The sequence below is a fragment of the Sabethes cyaneus genome, chromosome 1 (assembly GCF_943734655.1).
Source record: "Sabethes cyaneus chromosome 1, idSabCyanKW18_F2, whole genome shotgun sequence".
In the NCBI taxonomy this organism is placed as follows: Eukaryota; Metazoa; Arthropoda; class Insecta; order Diptera; family Culicidae; genus Sabethes; species Sabethes cyaneus.
In genome coordinates, this window is record NC_071353.1 from 136,389,782 (window position 1) to 136,413,182 (window position 23,401).

The 23,401-nt window shown below is 39.4% G+C and overlaps 1 protein-coding gene across 3 annotated transcripts in view; it reads right to left on the reverse strand.

The window, feature by feature from the left end:
* The window catches only part of LOC128732802 (ubiquitin-conjugating enzyme E2-17 kDa), a 30,146-nt gene extending 12,040 nt beyond the window's left edge, over window positions 1–18,106 (reverse strand). The window contains exons 1-4 of one of the 3 annotated variants that reach the window (XM_053826197.1): window positions 18,010–18,106; window positions 16,754–17,047; window positions 4,993–5,056; window positions 4,482–4,513 (exon numbers count right to left, since the gene is read on the reverse strand). In XM_053826197.1, the coding sequence (XP_053682172.1) occupies window positions 4,482–4,513; window positions 4,993–5,056; window positions 16,754–16,777 (120 nt within the window). In that variant the 5' untranslated portion in view covers window positions 16,778–17,047; window positions 18,010–18,106. The other 2 variants (XM_053826196.1, XM_053826195.1) reach the window with 2 other exon arrangements.
* Between the last annotated feature and the right edge of the window lie 5,295 nt (window positions 18,107–23,401).

Consider the following 23,401-nt stretch of genomic DNA (forward strand, 5'->3'; position numbering starts at 1 on the left):
TAAGCAAATTTGATTATAACGAATAATCCCTGCAATGGTTTCAATATATGATAGTAGGCATTGATTATTCTGCTAGTCCAGGATATCGTGGAAATGAAAGGGACGAGCATTAATATAGTTTATTAAATTGATTTTGAAGTATACTCCAAAGAAAGTATCGTAGCGCAAAACAACAATTTGGTTTGTTTTGGGAATATCGAAACAGAATAACGCGCTTCTAAGGCCCATCTCATGTAAAGGCTCATTTCAACAGACTTTATCAGGAGACATAGCACTCCCATTACATCTTATTGTAAGTCTCGCATTTTAGATTGAAGACCTTTTAACGATAAAGATGTACAAGGACTAAAACTGATATTTTATTGAAAAAAATACTCAAAAGTATTCAAAATGTGACACAGCATCGAAACAAGTCATAGAACTGTAATTATCGTTCGCTGTATGTTACATTACATTAATGATGCTCTAGTCAAAATTCGCAGCTATTATAAATATATCATAATACAATATATCTAATACAATAAATAATATGAAAAAAAAATTTTGTACTTTTCAGTGGAAGGAAATAGAAGTCTAATATTAATTAATCAAGGGTATAGTAGGGGCTGAAAACGAAGCAATAAGAAGAAAGTTTTTCTGGTTAACTTTTAATTGTTGTTTCATTATTCGGGCCGATACGTAATTTCGCCTACGACTTGCCAGCTTCATCAGTATCTGCTTTTAATTTGAACTTTTTTTGTATTTCATTTTTTGAAAACTTATTTAACAAATAGCTGGTCAATAATACCATTCGGATGCAATTAGAATGCACAATTGTTGAATCAAATAAGCTGAGAAAATGTGAAAAAAATCTTCCATTAAAAAATAATTACTTAAACCATTATTAGATAACAATCCATTTAAATGAAAATGTAATGTTATCCAACCTTTCAGTACCTTCTAATGCAACTGATAGTTATCATATCGACTCAACCATTACTGGAAAACTTTTTCCTTTTTTTTTCCTTTTTTTCGGGTTATCCAACTGGTCGCTTAATAGCGTATAAAACTCTGCGCTGGGCCCTTTTGTGTTGTCAACAAAGTGTCAGGGAGACCTCAAACATCAATTCTACCTGACGAGACAGGCACTGGCGCCCACTAAAACACAGGTAGAGCCCCAAGCATAGCCGTCACGCCTATACCCGCAGGCGGAGGCGTTTCGGCCCTGCGCGGACTCCACGAACTGACTCTAAGATCTCTCTGCCAAAGGCCGCAATGTCATATTTTAAATATAATGATGATGATGACGATGATGATGATAATGATGATGATGACGATGATGATGATAATGATGATGATGAGAAGAAAAATAATAGATCGAATTTGTAAATGTGCTTTGGACTTTTTGTACCACTCGAGTTGCAATATGTGGTATAGTGAAGAAGTGGAGAATTCGTCAGCCCCGCCTGACACTGGTCTTCAACCGCGCGCCCGCTTTTAGTTTTCCAACACAAACAACCACAAATGAACCAATAGATAAGACAAATTTCGGATCAACTTATCAGGGCAAATTTAATCTTTCATCCCCTTAGCATTCACAATGCATTCCCACGATACAAAGTAAATTGAGCGCAGCACAAGCTGGACTCGACCCCTTCCCATAGACAGAGCCCGCGGGCAGCCATCAGAGCTCAGGACAGCCACGGGGCCAGTGCAAAAATCCTACTCTATCTAGCAGCACCGCCTAGCCGAAACTTGAACACGCGACACGAATTGACCTAATTTTCCCATCTGCTACCTAAGAAGTGCTATTACCCGTAATCATTACAGAGTGGTCCTTCGGCATCTAATCGGATCTGGTATCCCGCTTACATCCCCTTACTAACCCTAAGCCCCCGACCAACTCAATCAATCCGACATTTTTCGGAGATATTTGTGACAGTTGTTATAAACAGGGATGAATCCCAGAAAACTTCATCTATTGTCAGAGATCCCCATACTGGCCTTATTCTTGAACGGAATAAAAGCACTTTCTGAACAACGCAACAATCACATTTGGTAAATTTTTACCCCGAGTCCCACTTGAAATCACAAAAGTATTTTGATATATACCCACATTCAGAAGTAAACGTGACCGCTGTTCATTTACTGATTAGTTAAAAAGCCCTACACCACGACAAGGTTCAGTTTTATCGTAGGGGACTCAACCATTACTGGAAAACTTATCCAATAATTTATATTATATTATGGCAATAAAACGTGTTTTAAAGAGTTAACTTAAAATTTAAGGCTTAAGCACTAGTTGAATGATATCAAATAGATCTCCTGAGTATTTCAACCAACTTCGCAGAAGACACCTACCCTCCAGGAGGTCGTTTTGATATTTCTGCCAGCTTTTTTGACTTTCGGACCACTGTGCGCTGTAGTGGTTAGCACTAACGCCTCTCACGTCGAGGACCCGGGTTTAAATCTCAACCCTGCAGAAGCCACGAACCACCTAAGCTGTTAAAGTGACTATAATCTAGCAAAAAAAAAGTATGGGCTACTCTGCTATATTAGAGAACAGTACATTTCAAAACTAATTTGCATTATTCAGCAAAATTTACAAATAAACAAACGTTGTTTAAAGTTTCATTTGATTTTATTGTGAGGATGATTGTGAAGCTTTACAACTAGGGCAACCAACCTATTTTGGACCCCATCAGTAGCTGTACATTATTCAGACACTTTTGCTGTAAGTGTCCAAATTATGTACAGCTGCGCTGTCGGGGTCCACAATACGTTGATTATCCTAATTGTAGATTGCATGCAGAGTTGGTGTTGGAAACTTTTCAGAATATCGTAAAGGCTTGGGCAAAATAGTTCCATACCTCTATGAAACTTTGCACACAACAATGACAAACATATTTCAGATGAATTTTGCTTGCACAATAAACAATAAATTCATAAAATTCTAAGGGCCTATTTCATGCCACAATAAAAAAAAACCCCCGAAACTCTACATTCCATACTTTACTCTCATGATCTCGACTTGCTTCTGCATCGCTAATCTTACTGATATGTCCTCGGCTAACAAGATAAACGATTTTATTCAGATATTGAAGTGACTACGCTTCTTGATTTGGGCCATCTTGAATAGGTATGAAGAAGCGAGGAAAATAAAAATATGATTAGGCAAAGTAAGTGATTTTTTCTCATGAAATTAAAGCTGTCAATCGGTGGAAAAAGAATTTCTTTCTGTATTTTATTAGAATACTATTAACCAGAAGCTGACAACTGTGTAAGGAGTACAATTTTTTTTCACAAGTTTTGTATAAAAACAAATACCTACTAGCGACTAATAATGAGAACATGGTTATAATGCCACTATCACTTTCCGTTGCATATTACATGTGCGAACGAGTGGCATGCATACGTTCAGGGCAAAACGTGAGGATATAAACTATACAATGACGAACCGATTGACGCAAGGGGGGATCGAAAAAAAGGGACAATAAAGTACTTCATCACGAACTGAGCGGGTACAACCGTGTAGAGGTTGGAAAAATCGATATCCACAAACCCGGCAGGTACCTACCTAACTTTTTATGTGTATAATAATATCGTCAGACATACTGAAGCGTTTCTTCTCCACATCATGCTAACACAATGTTCAGTTCAATATCACTCACATGTAGAGTAAAAATTTCTAATAACTTGCTGGTTAGTGGCTTTGACCTCCTTCTCTACTAGAATTTTCCCCCTTAGTCTGTCGGATAACGGAAGTGCTGATATATTCTGATTGGGGTTTGCCGATTGGACAATAACCTTGAGAAATCCGTTGGTTTTTTTCTGCATTAGACTAGAGCTAAATGAATGTCCCTATCGCCTGGAAAGTTGAGACACAGATATGAAAATCTGTTCATTGCTCCACCGAAAGTATAAGAATACACAAAACTAATTGGAAATTCAATTAGGTGTCTCTTGCATAATGTATGCACGATCATCAGTGATTAACTATCGAACCATCAATCACAAAGCGGGTTTTAAATCATCAGATCGATCGACACTCTATATCCCACCGCTAGTTGCTGCCAGCAGCGGCCAGATTGATTGTTTGTCCCCGGAGGTCGTTGTCACCAACGCGACGACGATCAGTCGGCAGTAGCACGCTGCTGGCCGATGGCCAAATCGGAAATTGATTTAAACTTAGAAATAAATCGGGTACCGCTATATGCATGCATGATTGTAGCACATCAGCAAGTTAGGCACAACAACGAACGGTAGAAAATCGTTACACATTTCCCTGTTACAGCAGGCAGGAAAGAGCTTCGCCGCCACGAGTTCAAGTTCAGCCGGTTGAGCAAGTGTTGGTTGGTAAACTGAACACGTTACGAATTGTTTCAATTGGGAATTGAGAAACGCTTGCAATAATATTGGATTTGCCGGTGTTCGATTGGAAATAAAATACTGTGAGCACGCCTGTGTTCTTTTTTTTTTTTTGAGGATCAATGTTAACTTACCGGTCCCATAATTGTTGCCTGCCAATGAAATACTGAAAATAGGGAAAAAAGAGAGAAACACATTAAAGTGCTTAATTTTTTGGAAAGATTTGAATAATTTCAAATTATACAATGAATTAAAAAAAGGCGAACACTTCTAAATAAAAAATCTAGTTCGTATTTATTTGAAATTCTAAAAAGTCGTACTTATGGAAGTGAAATAAAATATGTACTACTAAGTTTTTGAATACTACTTGGATAACTTAAATTGAAGGAATTCTAATTAAACTTCACTAACAGATTTCATGTTGAAAAGGCAGAATCGGGAAAGGTCAATTTTTCAAATAAAAAAAACCTCCAGTCAAGGATCGTATTAAATGCTGGAAAAGGTGATATAAATATTTATGTGTAGCCTAATTTCGACTTTTTTTTAAACATAAAAAACGCACTATCTCCCATAAATGTCGAGCCTAAAATTATTGCCAAATTTACACAGATATAACGAAACAAAATTATTATTTTTTATACTTACGGTCATCTCCTACTGGTCCGGCACTGCATTGTGCGGGTGGATCTCTCCCCAGGTCTTGTAGTTCCTTGAATGAAAAATAAGAAATGTTGAAAGTTAATGCTTTTGAATTGTGTTGGTTTGAAGTTTAGTTAAACTAAACTTTCTTATCACCCCACACTGGGGGGGGGGGCGAAAATTAGTGAAAAAAAAACAGGTGCCTCCGACCGCCAAACCAAACCAACATTTACAACAAGCGAAGGCGAAGGCACCTGTGACAGACATCTGCTGATTGAAGCTTTGCCTGGCTATAAATAATTTATCTCGAAAAATTCCACGTTCCACTCGCGGTTGGTTGTCGGGAAAAGTTTATTTTGGTGTCCGTGGCATACATTTGTAAGACCTGCTAGTTGCTAGCTAGTATGTTGCATCTCGTGGGCTCTACTGTTTTTTCAACTGTTAGTAAAATGCTACTCTCGAATGGTGGTAATTTTCAAAAATCATTTAAATTTTAAACCCATTCTTTAGAATATGTGAAGATCACTTATGATCTATACGATATCTCAAAATATGTAAATTTTGCCAAAATTATATTTATATAGGCATAATTTTCTAATAACCGAAGAAAAGAAAATATGAAAAGGAGAACCTTTTTTCCTTATCCCGTATTAACTACGCATTAAATCAACAACAACATTTTTTATGTCCTACAGTAATTTTGTAGTACCTTTTTTTTCCTTTTTTTCGGGTTATCCAACTGGTCGCTTAATAGCGTATAAAACTCTGCGCTGGGCCCTTTTGTGATGTCAACAAAGTGTCAGGGAGACCTCGAACATCAGTTCTACCTGACGAGACAGGCACTGGCGCCCACTAAAACACAGGTAGAGCCCCAAGCATAGCCGTCACGCCTATACCCGCAGGCGGAGGCGTTTCGGCCCTGCGCGGACTCCACGAACTGACTCTAAGATCTCTCTGCCAAAGGCCGGAATGTCATATTTTAAATATAATAATGATGATGACGATGATGATGATAATGATGATGATGAGAAGAAAAATAATAGATCGAATTTGTAAATGTGCTTTGGACTTTTTGTACCACTCGAGTTGCAATATGTGGTATAGTGAAGAAGTGGAGGATTCGTCAGCCCCGCCTGACACCGGTCTTCAACCGCGCGCCCGCTTTCAGTTTTCCAATACAAACAGCCACAAATGAACCAATTGGTAAGACAAATTTAGGAGCATTAGTGGTTATCAACTTATCAGGGAAAATTTAATCTTTCAGCCCCTTAGCATTCACAGTGCATTTCCACGATACAAAGTAAATTGAGCGCAGCACAAGCTGGACGTTCGCGGTAGTCGACAGAAGCTTCAAAATATAGACTCACCCGCCTTCCAACCCTCGAGACCAAAGAGCTAGTGCAGTAAAGCTCTGGGTTTAAACGTCTCTTTAAGACTCGACCCCTTCCCATCGACAGAGGCCGCGGGCGGCCATCAGAGCTCAGAACAGCCACGGGGCCAGTGCAAAATTCCTACTCTATCTAGCAACACCACCTAGCCGAAACTCGAACACGCGACACGAATTGACCTAATTTTCCCATCTGCTACCTAAGAAGTGCTATTACCCGTAATCATTACAGAGTGGTCCTTCGGCATCCAATCGGATCTGGTATCCCGCTTACATCCCCTTACTAACCCTAAGCCCCCGACCAACTCAATCAATCCGACATTTTTCGGAGATATTTGTGACATTTGTGATAAATAGGGATGAATCCCAGAAAACTTCATCTATTGTCAGAGATCCCCATACTGGCCTTATTCTTGAACGGAATAAAAGCACTTTCTGAACAACGCAACAATCACATTTGGTAAATTTTTACCCCGAGTCCCACTTGAAATCACAAAAGTATTTTGATATATACCCACATTCAGAAGTAAACGTGACCGCTGTTCATTTACTGATTAGTTAAAAAGCCCTACACCACGACAAGGTTCAGTTTTATCGTAGGGAACTACGCATTAAATCAACAACAACATTTTTTATGTCCTACAGTAATTTTGTAGTACCGTACTATTATAATGCTAATGATGAGTCCGACCAAAAGTTCAATAGCCTAATATTTTACTGAAACTTTCCAAAATCTGAATTTTAAACTCAGTATTTATGCATAAGGTTATAACAAATCTACGTGGGTACTACTTTGTTAATGCCTTTTTTTTGTACCTACTATCTTGTCGTACTTCCTCTCCTATCATCAATATTTACCTTATGGCCCTTTAGGTACAGTGTTAATTTAACCGCACGCTCGCTAATCACAGTGTTGATTTTAGTTGACCTGTTTTTGTATCTGTTCTTAGGTACCATTTTTACACTTCCAAAAATTTTGCTGTGTCTCAGAACACAGAAACTCCACTTCTTGATGACATTCATCTGAGTACCATTAAGGCTAGACATTATAAATTTGTATTTTTAACCTATTTCTGATTGCACACTGGTAACAGCATAACGCTAGCGGATGCTTTTTTGTTTATCAAAAAGATGTTTTAGCTTTGTTGGTTCATTTAATAGATAAAGCCTAACTGAATCAGCATTTTTCTTCCATTTGCGTTTCTTCAACACTGTTGAACCACGCTTCGTCGAAGTCGTTGTTTGACAACTTTCCAACATTTTTCAATGGGTAGAAACTACGGACAATTTGGAGGATTCATCTCTTTTGGCACGAAATAGGCATTATTAGCTGCATACCACTCAAACACCGCTTTAGAGTAGTGACAGCTAGCTTAATCAGGACAGAAAATAACGTTAACTTGACGTTTACGACTGAATGGCTAAATTCGTTTCTTCAAGCATTCTCCCATGCCATTGTTCCATACCTGTGAGGTAATTGTTGAGAAACTGATGAATACGCACAGTTCCAGTGTAAAGTTTTTTAACAGGAAGTTGCTTGATATCCATTTTTACGTAGGTCTCGGCTTCCATTAAAAATACATCCATTGAATTTCGTCAAAACATGCTTGTACAAACGCCCAGCCCGCTTCTTTGCCGTATCAAGAAATCCTCTCCACTGTACTCGGTCCTGGGTTGCTCATCGCCAATTTGTTGGGCGGGACGACACATGCAAGTCAGCTTCAACCTGGTCGAGCCATTTAGCATGTTGAGCCTCTCTATTCCTGGTGCCAACCGGTAGGGTTCTTGAAGAGACCCAGCTGTAAGAAGCGAAACTCTCCAAGTAATGTCTGCAACTCGTAGTTCATAAACCTACGCCACTCTTCGCTATCCATTTGTACTACGTCAAAAATAGTTCCGCAACACCGTTTGTTCAAATACGGCAAGTGCACGTATGTCTTTCGTAAGCAAAGTTAAGGACTACCGGCCCGATTAGTGTTTTGTATATCGTCAACGGCGTATGCTCATTGATCGAAGAGTCTTACCGAGGGAAAAGTTGGCTCGATTTCCAGCTTGAATGTGTCGTTGAATCTCCTTACTCGTGTTGTTGTCGGCGGTGACCAGAGATCCCAAATATACGACCTCATCAACCACTTTCAGTTTCAGTTTTCGATGCATTTAACCCAATCCGTTTTTAGTCCTAAGGTTTCCAGTACAATTATGTTGAGGTCGTCTGTGAAGACTAGGAGTTGGCTACTCTTGCTGAAGATCGTTCCTCTCGTTCGCCGGATCACACCTTCAATAACGATATTGAATAACATACAGGACAGTCCATCCCCTTGCCGCAACCCTTTGCGAAATTCAAAAGTACTCGAATGGGCCTTTGAAACGCGCACGTAGCACATCACTTGCTCCAGTGTAGTTTTGATCAGCCGCATCAGTTTGTCCAGAAAACCGTACTCGTTCGTTATCTGAGATCAGGGCCCGGCATCGTCGAAACAAATAAATGAAACTGACTTTCTCTTACCTTCGCTTCATACATGAAGTGACTTGCTTCAATTGTTGAACTGAACGTATCAAGCAAGCTTCAGTTTAAGTTGGTGGCTGTTTCAATTGACGACGGCAGAAAGTCAGGCACGATTTGGCGACATTGACAAGATTAACTTTAATATGCGTTGCGTTGTAGGAATTGTTCCTTAAATTCAATTCATTTGCATTCATAGTTGCTGGCCTTCTTCTGAATATTTGATAGAAAAGTACAAATGAAAAGTTGAAACCGATAGTCATGACGAAGTGAAACCCGTTTCGCTGACGCTGACTGAAGCTAGTTTGAAACTGAAGCGGTGCCGCTTCTGTAAAAACCGAAGCTTCACTGCTTCATTGTTGAGTGACGCTATGCAATTGAAGGTGACGTTGTAGGTCCCTGTCTGAGATAGCTGTTCGCGTTCAACTGTACCGTATGCTGCCCTGAAATCCACGAAAGTATGATGCGTGGATACGTTGTATTCCCAACATTTCTGGAGGATTTGTCGGAGTGGAAATTTGATCAGTAGTAGCACAAGCCCCCATAAACCTGATCTGATACTGCCCTACGAATTGTCTTGCTATTGGGGATAGACGACGTAGTAAAATCTGGGAGAGCACCTTGTACGCGGCGTTGATCAGCGCAATGCCGCGATAATTACAGCAATCTAGCCGATTGCCCTTCTGTAGATGGGACAGACCACACTTTCCATTCACTCCTCCGGTAGCTTCTCCTCTTCCCAAATCCTCGAAATTATCCAGTGAAGTACCGTTGCTAGCCAGAGATGTCAAACCTACGGATTTTCTGTGAGTTTAGAATAGAGTAGTACACTTCAAACAAAAAATACTTCATATTATGTACATGTTTAGACTGGATCGTTTTTCTGATCTCGAGTAATGGTGTGGGTCCCAAATTTAAGCATGCACAAAAATCCGAATATCTGACATTTCTGTGCTAGCGCTTCTAAGCCATTTTTGTAGAGTTCTGCCGGGAGTCCGTTCTTTCCGGCGACTCTATTATTCTTCAGCTGACTGATTTCTCGCCGGATTCTTTCGAGATCGGGAGCCGGCACGCTGTTGTTGTTTGTAGGCACTCCGAGGTTAACTTCCGTTTCGTTTCATTTATTCATTTATTTATTTGCAGTCAATCGTGTGTAGACCGTGATACAAGCTTAATCTAATGTTATCAATCGATTTTTGCTAATTTTCTGCTAGTTTTCTATTGTCATTGATTTGAGTTACTTATTGTCCTAAAATATTGTTTCAATATTATATGCTTTCCTCATGTTATATCGCCAAAGGCAAAGCTTTATTCAGTACGCGCATAGTTTTCGACAACTCGCGGGTTGTCTAGTAGCAGAATGCTTAATCGAGAGGGGCGACTTTGTCGCAAGGTATAAACAATCGATGGTTTTGAGTGCACATGTACTGCTACTATGTAATGGTCCGACATGATAGCCGCAGACCGTAGGGAGTATACGTTGGTGATATTCAAGCGGCCGGTTTTGCATGTTTCAACATGGGGCTGACAAAATCGGAACATTACTGTACTAACTTCTAGTAAGACGTAAACCATCGTCAAAAAAAAATAATGATTTTTTAAAGTTTTTTATTAAAGTTTAAACACAAAAACGAAAAATATATTGTTACTTTTTATATTCCGTTACATATTACACATTTTCCATGCGAAACCCTACCAAATGAGAAAATGGAATAAAATTTTCGGAAATTACATTAATTGAACTTCCACTTCTATTTCGTCCTAGAAGCGTTAACACTCCGTACACTCATTTGTCGAGTTCTATAGGCTATAAACCCTACATATAATCGATTTAAATGATTTTTTCTATTCCAGTTCAACAATTTTGTTTTGCTTCCCGATTTTTGAAGGGGGTGGGGGAGGAGGTGTGATAAAAACTTTATAAATAATTTGCAACGGCTTATAGCCGAAGACAATACACCTAACTAATAACTAATCCAGCTGCTCACGCACGTTTACAAAACACGAAAATGAGAAAATCACACTCAAAGTGGAAAAATTGATTTTTATAAAATTATTTAATTTTATTGTCATTATTTGTCCCGCTTTGAGAAAATGTTGAAAACTATTTTACATTGAACAACATTTTATATGAAACTAGCTGACCCGATAAACTTCGTATTGCCACAAATTAACCTGTGTTGCACATAAATCATGAATCTCGGATGATCTTTGTCACAATCTCGAGTTTTGCAAGTTTCTGAGGAGTTCAACCTTAGATGATTCATTTTGGCAGTTACGTAACTATGAAAGCATCCCAGGTAACCAATAAACATCACCAATGCTATTCAAATGTAGGCCAATAAGAATTTAAGTCGCCTTAAATGCTACTTAAATGCTATTTTGGCAAAATATACAGCTACTTTACTGATAACCTTCTTATAGTGCTGACAATGCTAATTTACAGCTAATTACCGACACGAAGAATTTGAATACAATTTTGGATGCCAATTTACAACACCTATGCAGTCAAAAAGCTAATATACAACAACGTGCAGTATAAAATGCCAGATACGCTGATTTGCTGCTTATGTTAATGCTTATTAGTTACCAGGAATGGGTAGTTTAATATACAAATTTGCAATTTTTCCTCACAGTAAAGTAGAAAACAACTACCCTGTCTCCTCATTGCATAGCCAGAAAGCGGATAGTAATATTCGCCATGATTGTACATTTTGCCGAATATCATTTTGCGAAAAACCTTAAGCGGAATGTACCATTTCCCGGAAAACTTTTTTGTGGAAAGTACCCTTTCGCGATCCTCTTCTTACTCGCTGTCGCTCGTTTCAGGAAACCCAGGTAGACCTAGGAAAACAAATAAACCTAGACAGTAGTGATTTCTACGGGAAGTTGCCTCCCCCAGTGGGTGGCGCTTCCAACGGCGGGGCGCCGGAGACACTCGCGGCCGTCTCGTCCTGAATGATCTAGTGTTACCACATGCTAAATTTGGGTCCATTTGCTTGTATAGTTCTCGAGATAAGAGGAAATTTGCATTTCATTTGTATGGAAGCCCACCCTCTTAAAGGGGAGATGGGTCATAACTCGCTTTCTAAAGAGAAGACGGGTCGCAATTCACCATAGAAAATATTCTTGTCCACAAAAACACCCACATGCTAAATTTGGTTCCATTTGCTTGATTAGTCCTTGAGTTATGAGGAAATTTGTATTTCGTTTGTATGGAAGCCCCTCCTCCTAAAAAGGTAAGGGGTCCTAATTCATCACAAGGAAAATTGGTTGCCTCCAAAATCACCTACATGCCAAATTTGGTTCCATTCACTTTATTAATTCTCGAGTTATGAGTAAATTTGTATTTCGTTTGTATAGGAGCCCCCCCTCTTAAAGTGGGGAGGGGTCCTAATTCATCATAGAAAATATTCGTGCCGTCGAAAACTTTCACATGCCAATTTTTTTTCCATTTACTTGATTAGTTCTCGAGTTATGATGAAATTTGTATTTCATTTGTATAGGAACCTCCCCTCCCAAAGTAGTGAGGGGTGCCAATTCATCATAGAAAAAAATTTTGTCTCCAAAAATACCCACATGCCAAATTTGGTTCTATTTGCTTGATTAGTTCTCGAGTTATGAGGAAATTTGTTTTACATTTGTACAGGAGCCCCCCCTCTTAAAGTGGGGAGGGGTCCTAATTCACCATAGAAAATATTCTTGCCCTCTAAACCTTTCACATGCCAAATTTTGTTCTATTTGCTTGATTAGTTCTCGAGTTATGAGGAAATTTGTATTTCATTTGTTTGGAAGCCCCCCCCCTCTTAAAGGGAAGAGGAGTCATAGTTCCCCTTCTAAAGAGGAGCGAATAAATTTATGTCACCAAAAACACCCACATGCTAAATTTTGTTCTATTTGCTTAATTCTCGAGTTAAGCAGAAATTCGTTTCATTTGTATGGGAGCCCCCCTCTTAGTGGGGAGAGGGGTTTCTAACCATCACTAAAACCTTTCCTGGCCCCGAAAACCTCTATATGCAAATTTTCACGCCGATTGGTTCAGTAGCTTTTGATTCTATAAGGAACATCCCGACAGACAGACAGACGATTGTATAACAATTCCCGGAAAACTATTCCCCAGAAAATAAAACGCCGAAGCTTTTTTCCTAGAAAACCAAACCCCAGAAAGCACCAATAACCAGAAAACCATTGACCAGAAAGCATTAGTCCCCAGAAAATTAATATCTAGAAAGTACTAGTTGCCAGAATACTATTCTCTAGAAGAAACTAATCGCCAGAATACTATATCCCAGAAATAATTATATATTCCTGAAGACGAAATCCGCGAAATAACAGTTATTGTAAGCGCGCCTAGTTCTACGCACCCCGCATTTCAATTAAAACTTTCCAATTTCCGATGAATTTTTATCGCAAAATATGTATACCTACATTTAGTTCTTAATTAGAGAATATTTCAATTTTTATTTAAAATATGCGATGCGCACAATTGGGAGCAAGGTGACGGACTTTAACCTTCTTAATTTTTCTGAAAATCTGGCTTTCGAATAAAATTTCTTTATAAATGACTATTAACAAATTCCCAAGAATCAGTTAAGTCGTAAAGTAGTACCTTGTGAGTTATGGAATACAGTACCACCCCGCTAATCCGACAAACTCATGGCCGGATTAACGAATTTTGACTCGATAATCCGGCAGTCAAATTAATGTCAGTGGGGTTTTGAAATGTAGTGTTGTTTACATCCAGACGTAAACAACTCTGGAAATTTCCGAAAAAATTGTCACAATTACGTAATAAATTTGTGTTGTACTGAAAAATGCTCAATTTATTCTATGAAATACTATTAAATTCTAGTTTAGCTTAAAAATAAGCGAAAGAACATTAATGTTTTGAGAAGAGTAATGAAAAATTGAGCTCCTGGCAAAATTGAGCGCAGTTATAAGGAGCGCCATTTGCCTTTTCCATTTAGTTGGAATGAATAACATCTTGACTCAAATGAAGACTCCCAATGAAGGCAGTGTTTGGTTGAATGAAGCTAAGTACAATGCTTTTTAATTCGGAATTTTCCCGATTAGTGAGATCCGAACTATCGAGTCGTCGGATTATTGGGCGTCGGACTAGCGGTATACTGTAGAGTAATACGGGTTATTGGATGTAACTGTAACAGTTGGAAAATTTAAACAGTATGTCATAGAAACCTCCCAGTTGGCTTCGATGTATGACGCTGGTCTAATAAGCCAGTCATTGAATGTACGAAACTCGACTGGGAGAGGCTGTTAGAGTCAATAGGATCGTACCAGCTGGCCCTGCGCTTGTCCTGTACTCTAACAGCTGGCTGCGAAGTCTGTCGTATAAAAAAACAGAAGGTCAAGTTTCGATAACGAAATGTAGCACCTAGGCTTTGCTTTGTCATAGAAACCATTCACAACTTTCGGCCTACTCAATTGTTGGGTAATTATATGCTGTCCTTACTCGCTACCACTCGTTCGGACTCAACTAAGGGATAACTCCTACTAGTCAGTAAACCTAGAAAAACGCATGCACCTAAATAGAGGTGATTTCTGCGGTGGCCGGCGCTTCCGAAGGCGGGTCGCCGGCAAACACTCGCGGCTTACGGCCGTCTCGCCCTGAATCATCTAGGAAACGTTTGCTACTAAAATAGGTGCCACATCTTGCAACGAGCGTAACACATTTGCGAAAAAAAGAAGTGTAATTTACTTACTCGTTACGGATTACTCGTTAAATATATTTCTAGATATTGATTCTTTCTTGTCAATTGCTTTCTGGTAAATAATACTTTCTGGGAATCGGTTTTCTGGAATTTAATATTTTCTGGGAATTGGTTTTCTGGAATTCAGTACTTTCTGGGCATTGGTTTTCTTGAGAATGATTCTTTCTGGGGAATATCCTTCGGTATTTTATTTTCTGGTGTTTAGTTTTCTAGAGAAAGTCGGACAGACAGAAATCCTTTTTTATATATAAGATGTTGCAGTGAGACAAATATGCGTTTCTTTTTTCAGTGGGACGAATTATCTTCAAATTTTTTTTTTGAGTTTTCCTATTATTATTATTCTATACTTTAGAGGTTTTCAGCTTGCAGCTGGTTTGCCTTTTTGTGAAAAGTAATAGAATACAATTTTGTTTCTGCTAAAGCATTCAATTTAAATTTGGTCGAATAAACTGCAATCTTTCAGGAACACTAGTATCGTCGTTTCTGCTACAGGATCGTCGCTCAGTGCCTCCCTCACACTCGTTCGAAGTGTCGAGTTTTCCTAGTATAAACACCATGTTTTTGATTCATATTTTAAAAATATATATCGAATTATAACGTTAGACAACAAAATGTCAAAAATGACAAAATGTGACATAGGACAGTTATGCTTCCACTAACAGCGTATGTAACGTTCAACGTGTTAAAAACTGCGCATCATTATATCAAATGTTGCTGGAAAACTTTAATGTTTCGAAAAATATGTACCTTTTAATATTTTTTGGGTGAACTGACTTTTTCCGCAAAACGAATTTAATTAATATATATAGATGCAAAAAAAATATTCATGGTTATCTAATTGCAAAACTGTTGGCATAGTTTGAGAACCTAGCGTCAAATGCATATTTTGGACATAAGAGAAAAACACTTTAAACGGGTCAATTAAAAAAATTGACAAAGGTAGTTCAAATCTTGAAGGCTCCAAAACAATTGAGAAAATTGCAGCAGGACAAGGAGAAAGCTGACCATTGAATTTTGGAAACTTTGAGCCACTTTGGTCTGGTGGATGGCAACCAAAAACGCAAAAAAGGTAATTGTTCAATCGTTTTGCCCTTGCCGCATTGCTGTGCACCTATTGTGCGCACACTGGAAAATCTTTCGTTACACGGTCTTATTGAATATTCTGCTTTATGCAGGCGTCGATCGTAGCTTTCTGCTTCATGCAAAATATGCACAATATGATAAGCCAAACTTTACCAGATACGCAGCGGACGTAATGCGTCGTATCTTCTAGCCTATCGGTTGTTTCATACGTTTTAACTCAGATGAATGATTGGTCAATATAATTCAACCATTTCCTTCCGGTTTAATGATTCGATCAAAGCTTTCTTGTATTTTATAATGGATATAAAACCCACACAAGCATTTAAAATGTTTAGATCACTTTGGGCGTCTGTAAATTATCATCTAAGCCATGAATCACTTTGTCCTTCCGATCCGGTTATGATAAATATGAATCATGTTTTTCATTTGCAATCTTGTATATATCAAACTTTCATCTGATTTTCGACAATAGACCAGTTGAAAATTGTTATACAATCAAACGAATACTGCAAAAATGACAGTTTAAATTTTTTGTACCTATTGACGATAAAACAATTTCCAAGCAGTTGTCACAAGTAATTCAAACGAAGTTTTAGTTCCTTGAAAGCGAAAAGAAATTTAAGAATACAATAAAACACCTTTAAAATGTTTCATAAAGCATGCCATTAAAATAGATTAAAATAAGTTTCCCAAGTGCCATCTCCTCCTATCTCTGGCAGCTCTGACGGCAACAAACATACACAAAGCAAGCCGTACGCACACATCGGCAGCCTTTTGCTGACGGATGACGGTATAATCGCGAAGCGAGAGCCCCGTTATTGAAGGTTTTTCTTCTACCGTACCCAAATACAGTAGAAAAGCAAGGATTGAAAATTGCACAATCTTCAGTTTTGTCCATTAAATTTTCGCAGAAAACTGTTAGCGCCACGATTGCACTGGATGAACATTGAAGGCCATTTCAAAGTGCCACTGTTGGCCGGAACTATCAACACCGAGCGAACCCAACCTTAACTCCATTTACTGGCACGAAAGTGGTGAAAGAATGGGTGGCTCTCGAAAACTTACCTTATTAATTCTTTTTAACGCCATCGGTACTGCGCGATTGCAATGTGTGTTGGGCCGCTAGGCTCTAAGTTTTGACCGTAAAAACTGAAGTAAACTGGCTCTTCCGCTTCCAACTTTCAGAAATCGCTACTTGCTGGCTGGCTGTTCCTTGCTTTTGCTCGATGTGAAAAAAGTCCGTCTGCTTCTTCGCCTACTTCTTTTTCCCCCTATTGGCTCTTGCGCTACTCACGCACACACACGCACGCGGAACGCACGAAATTCACAAAGGGGAATTAAAAAAGAACCGAAAGAAAACTGAAATGAGGAAAAACGAATGTGCCCGTGCACGGGTCAGAGGCAGTTCGGTCTAGCCTTCGCGTACGAACCGGAAACCAGCTTAACCAGGACGGTCGAATCACGGAACAGTTCGCAACGAGTCTACAAACGCAAACCGCTTTACTTTTTCGATTAAAAAAATACTCTGAAAACGGTGCAAACCAGGCCGACCAAGTCGTATTACAAGATGGCTACGGTTTTCCTCTTCCCTGTCGCGATCGTTTTGCTAGCACTAGCACGGTTGGATGATGACGATTTCGTCTCGTCAAAAAATTTTCTTAGTGACTCGCCCAACAGCTCGCCACACTGCAAAATTGACGTAAAAACGATCAAATTGTGTCACTGAGTGACAGCAAGCAAAAACAAGCGAGCGACCAAACTGCGGAAGTCAACTACTGGCAAACTTTCGGTCGGAACCAGCTCATACTCACTCTCGCACGATGATTGCGTTGCCAATGATTCATAAATTTCTACGAATTGCACTTAGGTCCGCTACCAATAGCAAAATTACGTTTAGTACGACTATTGTTCTTTGTTTCATTCGATAAAAATTACAGTTAAAAGCATTTGTGTCGTACTTTAAAATGTCCAAATTTTCATCTTCAAATCAAGCATACCGTGTGCAAACACTAAATTTAGTGACACAATTGCAATGTGGCGTTTTACGCAATTAATAACAGACACTAATTTGAGCCTAACATTGGCAACACTGTTTAGACAGAAAATAAATCCTCTCTGGAAAGCAACCATTTTGCCATTTACTCATTTTTGGCACAACCTCTCTTTTGCACTTATACAGCTCTTATCGTATCCCTGCAAGACCTTCTACTCAAAAGAAATTCAGTAAGAAAATCCCGTAACCTGGAGCACCGTTTTCAGAATGAAAATTGCGATTTGATTTGCGCATTATTGCTCACTTCACTGAATGGGATATTTTTTACCTAAAATTCGGTTCGTTTCGCAAGGAATAACCGACCGAACGACACCAGATCCGCGAAAATCTCCTTCACACAACACCTTCTGACCACGATAGATAGAATGAGTGCCTTCTGGTGAAAAGAAAACGATGGGACTCACTCCCAGGGATGCCACATATAATTCTGTGTTTTTTGTTGGAAAAATCTGACAATCTGTACGGCGAGGAAAAATATCTGTGCAAAAATCTGTCCAATGCAAAACAATGAGAGTGAAAGAGATAGAGAGCCATTTTGCTGACTATTTCCGTCTCTTTCACTCTCATGTAAAAGTTCAAAAATCTGTTTAATCTGTGTAATTTGGCGAAAATCTGTATTCTATGCATACATATTCTGTACAGGCGATTTCGTTCAAATATCTGTTAAACACAGAATAATCTGTGCATGTGGCAACCCTGCTCACTCCACATATGAGACGTGCAGTCCGAGAGCTTACGGCGAAAACGATATATGTTGCCCAATGGGTGCGCATTGCGTGAACAATCCAAAAAATTATCGTTCTCTAATCATTTTCACGCAATAGGCAGGGGTGCCAAATTTTCAATTGCGCAATTATTATTACAAGCATTGCATATCAGATAGCAACATTACAAAATATCATGTTGAATGAGTCAACGTGACAAATCTTTGTCTTAATAATAAGAATAGTTTTAAATATAGAAGATACCATCGAGCCTGAGGATGCTTTCAATGTTCATCTAAATTTACCATCAAGGTGTTTTTAAAACTTTATCAGGGGTTTTTCAATATTTTATTTCAATTACTTTGCCCAACCTTGATGAAAACGATAAGTTGCCAGTTCAAGAGATTTTCGTCCAGTGATTTCAACTGACAAGGTTTTAGATTTCTAGATAGAATTGACAAAAGGGCGAATGTCGCAAATGTAAACAAAACGGGTGAGAGTTATTTTTTGCTGGACCAGCATAGGAAAATCAACCCTCACTCGGTTTGTTTACGCTTGCGACATTCGCCCTTTTGTTGATTCTATCTTCATTTGTCATAAAAAAATGGCAATGTACCGGGGAGTTGGTTATAAAATAACTGGGGTAAAATCGTAAAATGGAGAAAACAATAACAATTGTGTATGCTATATAGAGCTTGCTGACATTTACCGCACGCACACTTGTCTATACACCCTGAGGCCCCGTGCAGAGTAAACGCGACACGACTTCGATCTCATGTTGCTAAATGCACAGTCCTGCCTCGGGCGAAAAAGGGCTGCGCATATAACTACAGCAATAAATGTCACGTCGCGTCGCATGTCGCTTGCACTCTGGCGGTACCCTAAGTGTCGTTGGCTAAACTGCGTCGCCATGAGCCTCTGGGTCTGCCTCTTCTTAGGGTTGCCAAGTCTGAAAATTACAAAAACAGCATATTTTTAGAGGATTGGCCTGAAATGTGTAATGTGCGTTAATGACATTATTTGGGTAGTCGCCGGAAGTCAGTTGACAGTTTCCTGTGTAAATGGGATGAGAACAGTCAGTTGTGGAGATAGGGAACGGTAGGACATCACAGTCGAAACCACAACGAACATTGAATGGATTATTGAAGATAGCTACTGTGTTACCTGACTCACTGCGAAATGCGTTGAATTCGCGGTATCGTGTTGGTTCGAAAGGTTTCGAAAAATATCGCCTTTGTATCGAAAATATCGTTAATTTTGATCACTAAAAATAACGTACTTAAACGTTATATTTCATGTGCCAGTAGTACGCAATAATTGTATTGTGAAACTGAATTGTTATTTATGCAACCTTTTACAAATTAAATGCAATAACAAAAGCACAACTTATAAAAAATAGTTTGTTATCGATATTAACTGCATATGCGTTATAAACGAATAAAACGTATGGTTACGTTTTATTTCAATAATACGCATATTCGCAGTGAGTCAGGTAAAACAGTAGTATCAGAGTGACAACTACTTACTGCTGGCGCTAGTGGATAATTTAATGTGTATAACCGCCAGAAGCAAAGTATATAGTCACTGCAAACCTGGCTATTGTTGTTGCAGTTGAAAACCGTAATAATCGACGTGCGACATTCGGTTTTATTCTTGTTCTGTGTGTCGCAACTACGTCGCACGTGGTGCGCTGTGTTCGCACATTGAAGCGCTGTACAGCGCACCACCAGCGACGTAGTTGCGCCACACAGAACAAGAATAAAACCGAATGTCGCACGTCGATTATTACGGTTTTCAACTGCAACAACAATATCTTCAATAATCCACTGCTCAGGATTGCTAATAAAAATTATCAGAAAATTTACAAACTGCCCAGGTAACCAGTAAGCATTTCCAATGCAATTTAAATGCAAGCCAATAAGCATTTAAGTTGCCTTAAATGCTACTTAAATGCTATTTTGGCAAAATATGCAGCTACTTTACTGCTAGCCCTCTTATAGTGCTGACAATGCTTATTTGCAGCTAGTTACCGACAAGAAGAATTTAAATAGAATTGTGGATGCCAATTTACAACTGTTCTGCAGTCAAAAGGCTGATAAACAGCAACCTGCAGTATAAAACGCCAGGGATGCTAATAAACGATTGATTTACTGCTTATACTAATGCTTATTGGTTACCTGGGTACACAAAAAGTACAAGTCCGGCTTCATATGTCGGAAAACCGGCTTTTTTGCAGGATTGAGTGGCCACCGGCTTTGCAAGTGAAAAACCGGTCGGGCCGGCCAAAAACCGGCCACTTGGCAACCCTACCTCTTCTACGCTGTCCTTGCAGTTTGCGGATTCCAGTCGAGTACTTCTCTGCAGATCTCGTTCGCGCCTTTCCTCAAGGTGTGACCTATTCACTTCCACCTACGTTCACAAATTTCTGTTGCTATCGGCCGTTGAAGACATCGACGATGGAGTTCCTCATTGGATATCCAGTTGTCAGGTCATATCACCCAGATAACCAATAAGCATTAGTATAAACAGCAAATCAATCGTTTATTATTGCGACATTTGCCCCTATTTAGACTACCCCGATTTACACGATTATCACAGTCGAATCTCGCACACGATTTCGCTCAAAGAATATGAAGTGAAAAAGAAGGGGAAGAAGGAAAAAGAAGTCAAACTCATTAGAAGATCAAACTAAAAGCCACTTTAGTGTCAGATTAACAGTGCAAAATGCGGTACGTTGCATTAAATGATTATCACAGTAGTCTAAATAGTCATAAAAGAGGCAATAGCATCCCTGGCGTTTTATACTGCAGGTTGCTGTTTATCAGCCTTTTGACTGCATAACTGTTGTACATTGGCATCCACAGTCCTATTTAAATTCTTCTTGTCGGTAACTAGCCGCAAATAAGCATTGTCAGCACTATAACAGGGCTAGCAGTAAAGCAGCCGCATATTTTGTCAAAATAGCATTTAAGGTAACTTAAATGCTTATTGGCTTGCATTGGAAATGCTTATTGGTTACCTGGGCGGTTTTGGTATCACCATCGGGTGTTGCCTGGCCATCAAGATATTGAAAGGCGTCTACCTGCTCAACTTGTCCCGCTACCGTGAAGTTGGTGGTATTGTCAGTGTTCACTACCATAGACTTGGTTTTTGCTACATTGACTGTGAGACCTGCTGCCTGGGAGCTCTCGGCGAGATCATCTAGCTTGCTCTGCATATCGTTTCGACGTTGTGCGTGCAAGATAATGTCGTCAGGTAGGTCGATGTCATTTAGTTGCTCCATCGTTAGAGAATTCCAAGACAATCCTCGATTTGGTCTGTCAATTGGTCCAACTAATATCTCATCCATAACGATGAGAAACAGAAGCGGTGATACAGCCCTGTCTCACGCCAGCAGTAACCCATACAGGGTCGGATAAGACGCAAAACTTTGCACGAGAACAGCTCGTACTGATCCTCGATGACATGGACTAGCTTATCTGAAACTCCTCAACGCCCAAGTGCGCCCAGATGTTTTCGTAGTTGAGACGGTCGAAAACCTTTTTGAAGTCAAAGAATACCAGCAGAAGAAAGTCCTGGAATTCGTTGATCTGCTTCAACATAATGCGGAGCGTTGTGATATAGTTTTCATATGATCGGCCAGCACGGAATCCAGCTTGCTGCTTGCTGCAGAGAGTGGCGTCAGTCTTTGCTGGATCCCGTTGAGGATTACCTTACGGAGTACTATGAGAGTAATACAGAGCAACGTGATGCCACGCCAATAACCGCATTCAATTAGGTCTCCTATTTCAGGGTCTTTGACCAATATGCCCTGCATCCAATCCACCGGAAAAGTTGCGGTTTCCAATATATTGCTGAATATCTGATGCCTCATCTGGGCTAACAAAGATGGCTGCTACAATTTCATCCAGCGATGGCGCCTCCGAGTTGACGCGATTATTTCGACGAACTTTTTAGGCGTCATACGCTGCTAGTTTTGTGGGTCTCTGACATTTGAAACTCGGAAGAGTTGTTCAAAATGTTCAGCCCATTGCTTAAGCTGTTCTATACGGTCAGTCAATAGCTGACCAGCTCTGTCCATTAGCGGAATCTTTGTATTGATCGTGATTTGGTCGATTTGGGTTTCTGTTCGGCCGTCGCGGGCAACCCACGTCACTTTATGTATTGGTCCATGGAGAAAGAGCGATCCACCAATCACCATGTTACACAGAATTCTGTAAACAGCTCCCCGTTTTCGCTCATCTCTCCTAGGCCATGGCGTCACATGACGCGTTAAAGGTCCCCGTTTTTTTAGCCAATCTTCGCGTTGAAGTCGCCCAAATGGTTTCGGTTGTCCCCTTTCGGGATTTTCTTACCCGCGCTGTTCAGCTGGCTGTAGAAACTCTCTTGCAAATCGGCAGCATCTGTTGGCGCATAGCACTGGATTGTTATAAGGTTTCTAACCCGTGATGATTCTACCTGTAAATAGGTCAGATTTAGTTAAAGCTAGGTTACTCAAAATGCCCTTGAAGTGAAAAAACTCAGATTTTGAGTAGTTTTTCAACCAGAAAATTGATAGTAGGAACTTAAAAGTGCGTAGCAAGTAGGTTTGGTTAAAAATTGGTTAAAATTTTTGCCCAAAGTTTGAGTCAAAATGCCCTTATATACGCTTTAAGGGCATTTTGAGTAGTTTCAACCTAGCTTTAACCAAATCCAACCTATTTACAGGTAGAATCATTTAAGAGTGTAGAATCAATTTGAAACTAAAAAATATTTGGCCCAATATCGCAATTTCCGTATTTGAGAAGTTTGACAAATGCGGGGTTGCTTCTTCTTTTTCGTTCAAAATCGGCCGATGAGAATAATTTTTCTCTGAACTCACAATAATAACATCAAAACTAAATAATTTTAGAAAAATCAGATTTTTCTTGGTTTTTCAACTTTGAGTGCGATTTTCTCATTTTCGTGTTTTGTAAC